At 38.8% G+C, this 12,126-nt stretch overlaps 1 protein-coding gene across 2 annotated transcripts in view; it reads left to right on the forward strand.

Annotated features, from left to right (window-relative positions):
- The window catches only part of pcdh9 (protocadherin 9), a 167,723-nt gene that overhangs the window by 116,175 nt on the left and 39,422 nt on the right, over positions 1 to 12,126 (forward strand). The window contains exon 4 of one of the 2 annotated variants that reach the window (XM_028402624.1): positions 1,594 to 1,795. In XM_028402624.1, the coding sequence (XP_028258425.1) occupies positions 1,594 to 1,795 (202 nt within the window). The remainder of the gene's footprint in view (positions 1 to 1,593; positions 1,796 to 12,126) is intronic. The other variant, XM_028402625.1, reaches the window with a different exon arrangement.

Consider the following 12,126-nt stretch of genomic DNA (forward strand, 5'->3'; position numbering starts at 1 on the left):
CAACAAATAGATGGTTACCTTGCCTGCGGCCAGCTCCTTTGGCGTCAGTAGGAAGAAAAGCAAATGCAGCCTCTGTTAATTAAGTGCAGATCCACTAAACATGTCACCTTTAAGGCTTCTGTGTCCATTTATGCTGCATACACATAGCATGGTCCACCTCAGTATAATTAGTATTACACTAGCTGTCACATAAACAAACACAGGAGGGAAGGCCTTTAGAGAGCGCTTTTTACCCCTGTCATGTCTTCTTCATTCGGAATGCCACATCTGATCATCCGCTGCTTTATAATTGCTGATGTGACATTTCACCATTCTTACTGTTTCACAACACCTTGATAGTTGTCTATCTATCTATCTATCTATCTATCTATCTATCTATCTATCTATCTATCTATCTATCTATCTATCTATCTATCTATCTATCTATCATCTTCATGTGCAGCAGCATTTTTTCTGCAGTTTCCTTTGTCTGGCTACAAACCCTCCAACCCCTACCTACCTCAGCACCACCACCATCACCACCACCCCCTTTTTCTTTTCTTTTTATTCTCCCCTTTTTTGTTTAATTGAATGTTGCATGCTTTTGGAGCGGTTCTAAAATATATAATGAGGTCATTTGCATTAGACTGCAGATTGGATGACCTTTGCTTTTGCCAATAATTACTGTAAAACCCATCTCTGTCTGTCATCACCAAGGATGTGGCAGGGACCTCTCTGTGCTCACGAAAGGTTAGCTGGAGGCTTGTGTCTGGACTTATGAAAAAGCCTGAGGAAAATGTCATTAGAGCAAGGGGAAAAGACACTCGGAATTAACAACTGGAAATTCAATCAGGATGGCTTTAAGGACGGTGCATACATATGTGTGTGTGTGTGTGTGTGTGGGAGCGCATGCATATCTCTCATAGCAGGACTATAAGATGTGTCCCAGGTACACATGCACACTAAGGAATTCCTCTTGTCAGTGAAAGCACAGAATGCAGGACGAAGGGCACCCTGGGGGCGACTTCTGCTAACTCCGCAGGCCACTTTGACTTTGCCAACACCCAAACAAATTGACAACACAAACTAAACAATCAGCCTGTAAAAATGCCCTTGCTGCTGTCCTGACAAACATGATGTTAGCGTGCCGTTTATATATTTATACATTTCTTGGCCTAAATGAATCACGCTATATGTTAATTTGCTGTGTATTTATGAAAGGCTCACAAATTTTACACTTTTCACCTTGATAAATTTTGTTGCAGTGCATGATGTTTATTTGCATGCTGTTATTGGTTGTCATTGTGCAGTGAAACGTGACTGTATTTATAATGTGTGAACACCCTTCCCCATCAATATCTCGGCTCAAGCCAAAATAGGCCTTTTTTACTCAACAATCACTCGGCAGAGATGATGTATCGTATATTTTACACTATTCAAACAAAAAAAATTTATTTACACTGCAGTCCTGATCAGAACTCAGTGTATAAAACAGCATGCATGAGCTTGTCCAGCTCGGTGTAAAATAACACTGTGAGAATTAAAATATTAAATTTTAAGGGGGCAGAGCAGAGCACTAACATCAGAGGCTCTGTTTTGTGCTCTTGGTTCTAGTCACAGCGGCGCGTCACGTTTCACCTGCCGGATGGCTCCCAGGAGAGCTGCAGTGACAGCGGTCTGGGGGACCACGAGCCTGTAGGCAGTGGCTCCCTCCTCACACACCCTCTCCCTCTGGTGCAGGCGCAGGACGACTTCTATGAGCAGGCCTCCCCTGATAAGAGGACTGAAGCTGACGGCAACTCTGATCCCAACTCTGGTGAGTTGTAATATATCACCGTGACTACTATTTCTTTTTAATTCACATGCACGCTTGGTTTCTTTCTCAATCTTACTCTTTCAGCACAATCTCTCTCGCAAACTGCACCTTTATAGACACATTTAAACAGCAGCAAAATGTTCCTATTGATTCAATTTGGTGGACATTGTGTGTGTTGTAATGTTGTCGTTTCTCTCACATACAATGCATTTTGTTTTGCAAAGGCATTGTGATCTAAACATTCTTGAAATACAGTTTGCAATTTTGCTTTGAGGAATGACTGAAAACTCTTGAAAGGAGTTAATAAATAGTCATGAAAAACAACATCTGTCTCTATAAAGGACTCAACATAGCAAATAGCATTTAATTTAGTGTCATTTGATTGCTCAAGTAGGTTTCTAGTGGATATACGAGCAGGTCATTCATTTCTCGGTTAATCATCCAGACTTGTTCATTCCTCCCAGGAGCAAACCTGGGCCTCCCATCGGCTCCTCACCTATTTGTGAAACTCATTTGATTTATTTAGAGATGATTTCCCAGGTGGAAGTCTTGGTGCTCAGCTGAAGATGTTAACTTCCCACTATTTCTGGTGGGAATGTACATCTCCGACCCACTTTTCTCATTTTATCATTAAGAGGTGAGGCGTGCGCAAAGATCAAGCGCATCGCCCCAAGGTCGATGCCAGCTTGCTTGGTGAGGGTGGAGCAGCCAGCATCACATAAATACAAGTGCTGTGAGAAGAGAGTGTGTGCGCACACATGACTTCATACACACTCTAACTTAGCAGATGCACTCACAGTTGGCAGGTGCATCCAGTGAGTCCTCTACAGGCCTATTGACTCAACTGTCTTCACAAATAATTAAAGCCATGCATGGCCCAACCGTGTCTAGTATGTGAAAAATGTCTAATATTTTGCAAGGAGAATATATTTTAAATTAGATTCTTTTACCAGCATCATTCATCTGTTACAACATGAGATACTTTACGATACTTTTTACATTTAAGTGTGTATCATCAAATACTTCACACAAACTCTGAATGTTTGAAATGGAAATGCTTTCCTGCCTGAGGTCTACTAACATGCAACGCTTTTGTAGCAGAGCAAAAACTCCTTCATGATAAATTAATTCCTTCGACATTAACACATTCGGTCCAACAGTTATTGAGCATGCAGAACTGTTATTTGTAGCAGCAGTAAAATCATCACCGCAGTCAAAATGGCACAACTCAGCTCTTTCATCATTTTGGGGAGGACATAGTAGTCTAACAATGCCAAATAAGTGAATAAGGTGCTGGATGAATTCAAGTCCACATTCCTGGGTGACAGCCACCTTCACTCTGGATCTGTGAGCGGAGTGAAGAACTGTAAGACTATTGGCTGTTTTGGGAGCATAAGACATGATCACAATAGGTAGGTCCAAGTATCATCCAGAGTGACAAAACGGTCTGCCCCACAGATCATAGTTAGTCCCTGAACATTTCTTAGACAGCGCTGACTGGTAAATTTTAATTACCTGAACAAACCCTCAAAGAGTTAAAGTGCACATTCTTGTTGCAAGCTGTTTGAAAAACCTTGTGAGGCCACAAGCAGTTCTCAGGTTTAGAAGTGTTTAACACCTTGAGCATCTGCACTGACAGATACTCTAAAGAAAACTAATTAAAAGACTTTCTACTTGTACTCACAGTGAACATTTAGAGACCGAGACTGATTAAAAAAAAATCAACATCACCAGACGCAAAAAAAAATGTCACAACATAAGAACACATAAGAATAATGCCATAATGCTTATTTCTAAGGCACTATTGACCAATACAGGTGACAAGTACGCTGCAGTTCACAGCATGCCAAACATGTACTCTACAGAAAAATAGCATTTAACATGCATAAGAATTTACATAGAAGATCTGCACATCTCATTGGGTTCTGAGTACTCTTTCTGCTTAGTATAATTGCATTTAACAGTTAAAATAAGCCTTGGCTGGCTCTCTGAAGTTGCCGATCATAAATGGACAGTTAAAACAGGTCTGGTTACCTTAACTGGCTGTCGTTTTCCAACAAAAGGCATCGTTTTGTCCCTGATGGCATTCTGTTTTGTTAGTGTTGTTTGCCTGTCAGCAAACTATTAACAGCGACAGCAGTGGTCTTTGATCACTGACCCGCTGCTTGGCAGGATAATGATTTTATGTCCTGTCTATGAGGGATGTGTTACCTGCTGTGGTACTCTCAAATATGGGAACTCGCTGCTCCCAGGTTAACTAGTTTTGAGTAAGTCTGTGTCAGACATAAAAAGCCACACACTGTTTTCCTAACAGCTGTACAATATGAGTCAGTGTGTTGAGAAAGGCAAACAGTACCTGAAAGATATTTGACATTTTTCGAGCTGTAAAGTGTCTTTTTAACACTAATGAAAAAAAAACGCAGTCAGTGTAATATTCTAAATGTGGACCTTGACAGCGGGTGGTCTTTCCATGTCGCTTTGTTCAAGGCTTGACAGTATCATGTTTGCCTTTTTTTGACTTATTAGGGCTGTTCAAAAGACCTAAAACAGTTAAAATGACAAAATGAAATGATTTAATAATTTATTATGAATCTGCAGTTCTCATTTTTTGTGCAGTTTATTGATAAAAAAATAGGTTTAGATATTCATTTTGTTCTTTGCTTACAAGCAGCAGCAGGATTTACACTGGAGACAGATTAAAGTTGCTTTCAATGATCAGTATGCGCACTTAATAAAGCACCAAGGGCTGCCAATCGATTAAATTAACCAATTAATTGCACAATTTGCTGTAATTAATTGCCTTGTTTTTCTTAACTCTAAAGCCTGTAATGGATATTTAAATAACAGAATTAATTTAAAGGGAGGATACTTAAATACTATAGCTATAATATACATGGATTTAACTGACATACAAAACGAAGATTTTAAATTAAGATTAAGATTAAGAATTACTTTCCTAATCCCTTCGGGGCACTTTATCAATGAGGTGCATCTAAGCCATTATGTTAAAGAGGGACAGCCTTTGATTGCACAAGCATGATCATCCGCCACACCCTATTGTCTTTTCTTGTCAATTCTTGAAACAATGGTGCGACAGGAACAGTTTTCCTTATAAAATGTGTTTAATGGAATAAGTTTGTGTGTTGTAAGATGATCTTTATCTAACTCCTTACCCCATTTTAATGCCCAACCTTAACCTGTCCACTGTATTCCATGTAAACCCAACCTACTTCCTTATTCTACTACTATTACTGACTTTTGCAGCCGTTTGGCCCCATGTTTGAATGACATTGGGCAATAGCATCAAATGCTCTGTGCTCTCATGTGTCATCTGTAGTAGACATCTTGATATCTACACATTTAGACATGTTGAGACACCTAAAGTTAAAGTTTACCTTGTCAAAAATACATATGCCACTCCAAACTGATGGAGACATGTTGGTAAAAACACACTGAATGACCTAACCTTTGGAGCTTTGCCTTCCTTCTGTTCAAACAGTGAACTCACTAATTACCTTTATGCAGTACAGGAAAGTGATGAGACTGCATATGTGCGTAGGTTGTGGCTTTCATCTGAATGAGGGAAACATACACAGTGTGGGAGCTGTGGAATTTTGATGTTGCTGTTGTTGTGTTGTTTTTTTATTATTACAGTGGAGGAGAGCATAAAGCCATATTTCTTTGTGACTTAAAGATATCCCTAAAGCTTTACCGCAGTATGAAAAAGAACTTCATCAACAAAACAGAAACAAACAAAACATGAAAGTGAAGAAAATCACAATAACAGATGGGTGGTAATCAGGGACACGGCAGTTTCTATCAACATCATGGAATTTTAGTGTGAGAAGAGACAGAAGTTGACAGCAATGTATAGGAATGTGGTACTATGGTGAGAGATGCTGAATGGCCTTGTTTCCCAAAAAATAAATAAATGTTAGTGGAGCTAGACTAATCTTTATGAAAGAGATTACAGATTTTTCAATATAATATAATAATAATGAGGCTTAAGAAGAACAAACTGGAACTCTGCGTCTCAAATCCACAATATCAGATACATATATATATAAAAAAAACATCTCATTTGAAGCGGAAATGACTTGAATGACACAGAGGAGACAATCAATGTACTTGGTAAGATCGCCCTGAGTACATAATGAAATCGCAGCCTACTTTACAGTCAGCAACGACAGCCTTCAACCTTTGGCATTTCATATGTTAGTGGGTGGAAGCGAGTTTCAGAGTAAACTTTGTGAAGTCTTTGTCGATTTAGCTGCTGCTAAACATTGGCCTTAAGCATACACTAAGCCATCCTGTCATCAAATCAACATTTTCTATTAAAGTTCACTTGGTAAATAGCAATGTCCCATCGCATGAGAGGAAAAAAAAAGCCAATATAAACAAGTCCATAAATAAATAGATAACACACGATTGTCAATATAAAACAAGAAGCTGTAGGCAAAACCTCTGTATTATGTAGAATTCCCACAAGCTACCAAACATCCAGGAGAATATACTCCCTGAAAGGTGCCCTTACATAGAGAGAAGAAGACCTTCAGAGAAATTGGCCGACAAACTGAGTGCAATCCTACTCCTCTTATTTGCAATCTCTGGGGGTTAAAAAAAAGCTAATAAGAAAGTATCCAAACTGCAGTTCTTTTTTCAGCCACTTGAGGCTGGCCACAAAGACCCCGTTTGTGTGAGATTTGGAAAATGGTCTGAATGTATCAAGTTTAAAGCCTATCCAGATTCAACCCTACTCTTGCTGGATTGACTTTCTTCAGTGTGAACCAGGCCAAAGGAAACAGTCATGTAATCCAGCACAAGTGTGTCTGCTCATACACTTACTTTACTGAGTGTTTTGGATAAAATGGCCAGGAGGGAGTTATTAGCAGATAAAAAAAACTTAATTTCTGAACTGTGGGCAGTAGTTTTAATGCATCTATCTCCAATATACCAGTTAATTTGCACTGCAGTAGAAACAGCTAAATGATTAATTATACCGAGGTTTCTGTGGTTATTTTGCACCAGCCTGGCACTTAGAAGGTAAATTTAACCTGGAGATTTGTTATGTGTAATTGTGGTCTGACAGTGTGCATAATCATTCCAATTACTGCTGATGGAACAGGTATATCTGCTGTCTTCATATTGCTGCAAATAGTAAAAGGCTGTCAATAGAGGTTCCCGACTCTTAGTGGAGCTGGTAAGGATCTCTTTTTAATCATTATTCTGTCAGGTTCAAATTAATGTTTTTGTGCGTGTGATAGTATGTCAGCTAGCTGGAAAAATGTATGAATTCAAATATACCACATATATTTCAATTTCAATATTATGTTTTGTGCATTTCGGTCTGCCTTTACCAAATACAGTGACTAAAATACTGTGCAACACAAGCACACTGAACTTTGGTCTAAGTAGGCGGATGGTGGGTGCTTAGAGCAGAGGATTCTCATTCTTGGCTCCAAGATTGCAGCGCACCACTGGATTGTCATCGCCACACCCTCTACTGTGTCATTCCACCCACTGTGGCCAACTGTGCCGCATGGAGAGCCACCAAGACACCAATCTGTTGCGGTTGAGAAAACAACCTAAGGGAAAAGCCAGTTCACCGGGGTGCCACTGTGTTCTGCACCATGTGTTACAAAGTGCAAAGACTTAAAACAAGTTTTTTTTTTTTTTTATTGCATGTGCTCCTTTAACAGGGCTGTCCAAAAAATACCTTGAATTGTAATGCATACCCTTCAAAACCCCATGGGCAACTCTATTGTTCATGTTTCATGTGTTGTTTCAATATTCACTTTTACTTCAGCTTGTCCCTTACTGAGTCTGAAATATTGGCCTGAAATTGAAGTTTCCATCCTTATTAGGTCACACTAATAAAAGACAAATGAAATAAACGGTTTAATATCACCTAAGTACACTGCATGTCCCTTTGCAATTATATAGTAAAGTCATTCTCCTGTGGTTCCTACAGAACAAACTTCTAATGAGGGAAACCAATGACACACTTCTCATACATAAACAAGCAATGGAAAGAAACATGATTCTGTCCATCAGTTGCATTTCTGAAAATGAAATCAAGCTGAGGAACCGCATGGATGAGAATTCCTAGACTACAAGACTACAAGAGTGGAAGGACAAACAAAGAAAGTGGCGTGAGATAAACTGTATTTTAAACAGCTATTATAAGCGCTCCATTAAATTATTTAAAAACATTGAGGACAAGAAACACAAAGCAACAAGACAAGAAAAAAAATCACCTGCACAATCACACACAAGCACAAAGTCAAAGGCCAATCGAATTTGACTATAAAATGAAATATGAATGAGCCTGTAGAACCGATGTAATGAGAAAGGTTAGGTCTGGAAACGAACCCGATCCTTCAAGTATGAAACAACCAATCAACATCTGATGAGTAAAGAGTCCTACAGGTCAAAAGGGCTCCAAAAAAAGGAAACAAAGAGGAAAAGAAACAGGCTTGTAAACAAACAACAGAAGTGATTTCTAAATTGTCTTATAGGACAATCTTAGACAGGGAGGAGAGCCAACAGACTGAGCGATGAGATTACTTTGGCTGTGCCAATTGTGCTACATTTACCTGATGCTCAGTTCTGTGGATGCTCTTTTTGGATGTGTCTCCACATCTCTAAAGGTGCCAAATCCTTTTCCAGTGTTTTCACTCAAAAGATGTGCTTGTGTGAATAAATACTGGTTAGACATACGCCAATGAAGATGAAATGTACATTTTCAAAGGACAAAAAAAAGTCAACGTGATTAAAGCAACTCACAATCCCACCCCAAACTGTGTGCATTCAGAAGTCACATATCCTGTGTGATCGATGATAATAGATAATTGCCTATTCATTTAGGAAGTCTCTTTTGGAAAAGCTAAGAATTAATCTAATGTCCCATATTCAAACTGGCTTTTGAGCAAAGTGGTGGCATTATAAGAACATTCTTTTATACATTAAACACTCCAAACATTGCCTCTGTCCATCAACTAATCAGCACAGTGTTGATGATGAGCTGTGATGGAGCAATTATCTTCAACATTTATGATATGAATTAAGAGGGAGGAGAACTTCATAAAGCTATCAAAACGGATTTTTCAAAAGTAAGGAAATTACAGCGAATGTGGTTCAAAAGTTATGCAAATGTGGGTTATTGTTTTGTTTTTGACACTCATATGAACGGGCTAAGTGATGTAGAACAAGGAACACGGGTAAACAAGTAACGCAGCCACTAAGATGTTTATTGGAGGCGAAATAAAAAAACATTTTTCACAAAACATATTTCATGCGATATTTACTATTTCTGGCTACAATCTGACGATTGGCCTCTGTGTAGCTGTCCTTCTGTGGCCTGATTTGGGTAACTTTATAGCATTTTTGAAGCAAAAGTAGACCGAATTGAGATTCCCACATTTAAAATACTTAGTCAAATCATCTAATACTGTATTTATTTAGTCAGAGAACATACACACATCACGTGTCTTAAATAATAAAGTGTAAACAGCTGAGAAAACAGTGTCAGCATGTATATTGTTCATATTCCTGAGCATTACAGCAAGCAGATAATATGTGGTGTTTTATCTGCTGGGGCAAATGATCCCACTCATTCATGATTAAATCACACTTAGGTGAAACCAGAGGTGAGTCAACACACTGCGGCTGTCACACCTTATTTTGTTTAGACAGAAATTGTTATTGTCATGTTGTTTCGTGTTGTTTCATCTTGAGAATTTACATCCATTCTGTTGTTGTCGGGCTTGAGCTGTTATGTATGGAATTACTTGAGGGTGAGTGATGTTAACAGAAACATGCTTCACCAAAATAGTTGGTTGCACAATTTATGCATGGGAACACAACCAAGTGACAGGAACTGAGGAAGGAGCACACAGGGAGGAGAAGGGTTGAGTGGGCGAAATAGCACAATGTGACTGTGAGAGGGTAGCTGTTAAGGGGCCTGGTGGAGAGGGACAAAATGCTCAAATGCAAGATTGTTATGTCCTCTACCATGAAAATGGAACCACTTTAGCCATTAATCATTGATGGACAAGAGAAGATGGATAACTCCCTTGTTGAGGTATTCTGTTCCGTTCCTTTCTACGCTGCTTTGTCTCGGCCTCAAAGCATCTTTTTTTTTTAAGTCTAATGTTGCCAAATAATTATCTCTAAAAACACATTAGCCTTAAATCTGACTCTCAATTGGCCAAGGGAATGTTTCATTAAACATAAAAATTTTGTAAAATATCACAATTACACTGATGTTAATCCCTAACACATGGACACCAAGACTTTTTTTCCATGTTTGGCTATTTATTTAATCACAATAATGGGAAAATATGCTGCAGGCTAAAGAAAAACACAAAAAACAGTCATGGTGCCATGTTTCCTTTTTTAATAATTGTTAGTGCCAAATTTCTTGTACTATATTTCCCCGGCGTCCCGCTCATCTCTGGATGGCAGAGAAGACTGGCAGCTTGTTCTCTGTATTGTACCTTTGCAGCACCAGGCTTGTTATCATGGAAAATGATGAGATTACTGCTTTACACAAAAACAGAACTCATTTGCTTTTCAACATGTGACTGTGTACTCTTGATTTTAATAGCGCTTTTCAGTGTGTTTTAAAGTTATGGCTGAATAATATACAGATAATATCCAGATATACAGCTTCTTTCCAGCAGATTTTAATATTGCACTTTTAAAGTGTGCACATACTAAACCCTGCATTGCATCCATGGCAGTGCAAAAATATAGCTTATAATGTGGGAGTAGGCAGCAGGTACGAAATGCTGTAACACTCACAGCTGGATGATTGCTTTTTGGAAGGAAAACATTGAGTGCAACTGCAGACTCAGTATGTATCAAACTAAAAAATTAATAGGCTAAAAATATCTGCTTTACCTCTGTATCTGCTCCAATAGTGTTCTTCTACTTTTCCACTATAAAAACAGAAGGTATGTTAAATTGCAACTCTCTAAATTCACTTTCCTTAGGTTTACATGGCAGACAACAAGTGTTAATCTTTCCTTGCTTACAGGGGTGAGCTCAGTAACTTGTTATGATCTATAACCAACCATTTCTGCGTTTGGTTTTTCTTGCACCATTTTGACCTAATTTTATCAGCAGTAGACGATACAGAGATGCTTTACTTTGATGATCACAAGTAGTGAAATTGAGCAGTTTTTTTTCTACGACTGGATCCTTGTTTTGTTTATCCCATGCATGCGCATAAGGATGCGTGTATGTGATGCAACACATAAGTCCATCATTTCACCCTTTTCTTTCATTGATGTATAGGTAGCAGCAACATTCCAGGATCCACTGCAATAGTTAACAAGACTTCAAGAATCACAAACTTTTGTAAGACCTGCAGGATTTTCTTTGAAGTCTTACTGCAACAAAAATCCAGGTGTGAAAGGTGTCTGTTTTTAGTTGGTAAGATGGTCAGCTTGAATTCATGGGAATTTCAGTCTACTCTAGCTTTTGTGAGAGAAATAAAAGGCAACCAAAGAACTTTTCAAACCACATTTTTTTTTGCTGTACCTACACTTACGTACACACCACAGTCTGCATGTCTGCCTGCAACATAGAGGCATAAAGGCAGAGTGTGGAGTGTAAGCAGCAGGTTATCATTATTGGTAAACATGGCAAAATGAGCATAGGCGTTCTGTAGTAAACACAGCAAAGGCATTCAATTCTTTGTTACTCCTTGGAGGTATGATCACTTTGTTGTATAGGTTTGATAATAAAGCCAGCGAGATGAAAGAATAAAGACCCCAGAGCGTCAGGCTGCAAGTCGTTTTGGATTATGTGCTTCAATTTTGAGTTAAAATGCAGGCCTCTATATTGTACATATGTTCAGTTACTGAAATGTAAGCAGTGACACTTTTGACTTGACAAGAAGCAGACTGCAGCATTCTAAATGAGCTGCAGGCGTAGAAAGCACTTGGTGTTACAGCCAATAGCATTTGTAGCAGCAGTAATCCAGACATGAAGCTGTGGCCATGGTGAGATGCCTGAGCAACAAAGTTGAGAGAAGTCATATTGATGCCTATAGCAAGCAAGGGTTACTTTAAGTGTTCATATGCCACTGGGTAGCAAAAAAGATGCAGACAGAAGTTAGGACTGTGTGTAGTCCTTTTACTTTAACCAGTGGCAACTAAATAAGAACTGTAAGCTTTAGTATCGCTGAATGTATCTGTGTATTTATATCATTAAAAGGAGAAAGAGAGGCACATGAGCAAAGTAGTCCTTCCAGTAACTTTTCTAAAGTGTCACACAAAGCTACTCTATTAAATACCCTTGTAACATGTCATTGTTAAGCACCT

The sequence above is a fragment of the Parambassis ranga genome, chromosome 3, assembly GCF_900634625.1.
Source record: "Parambassis ranga chromosome 3, fParRan2.1, whole genome shotgun sequence".
Lineage (NCBI taxonomy): Eukaryota > Metazoa > Chordata > Actinopteri > Ambassidae > Parambassis > Parambassis ranga.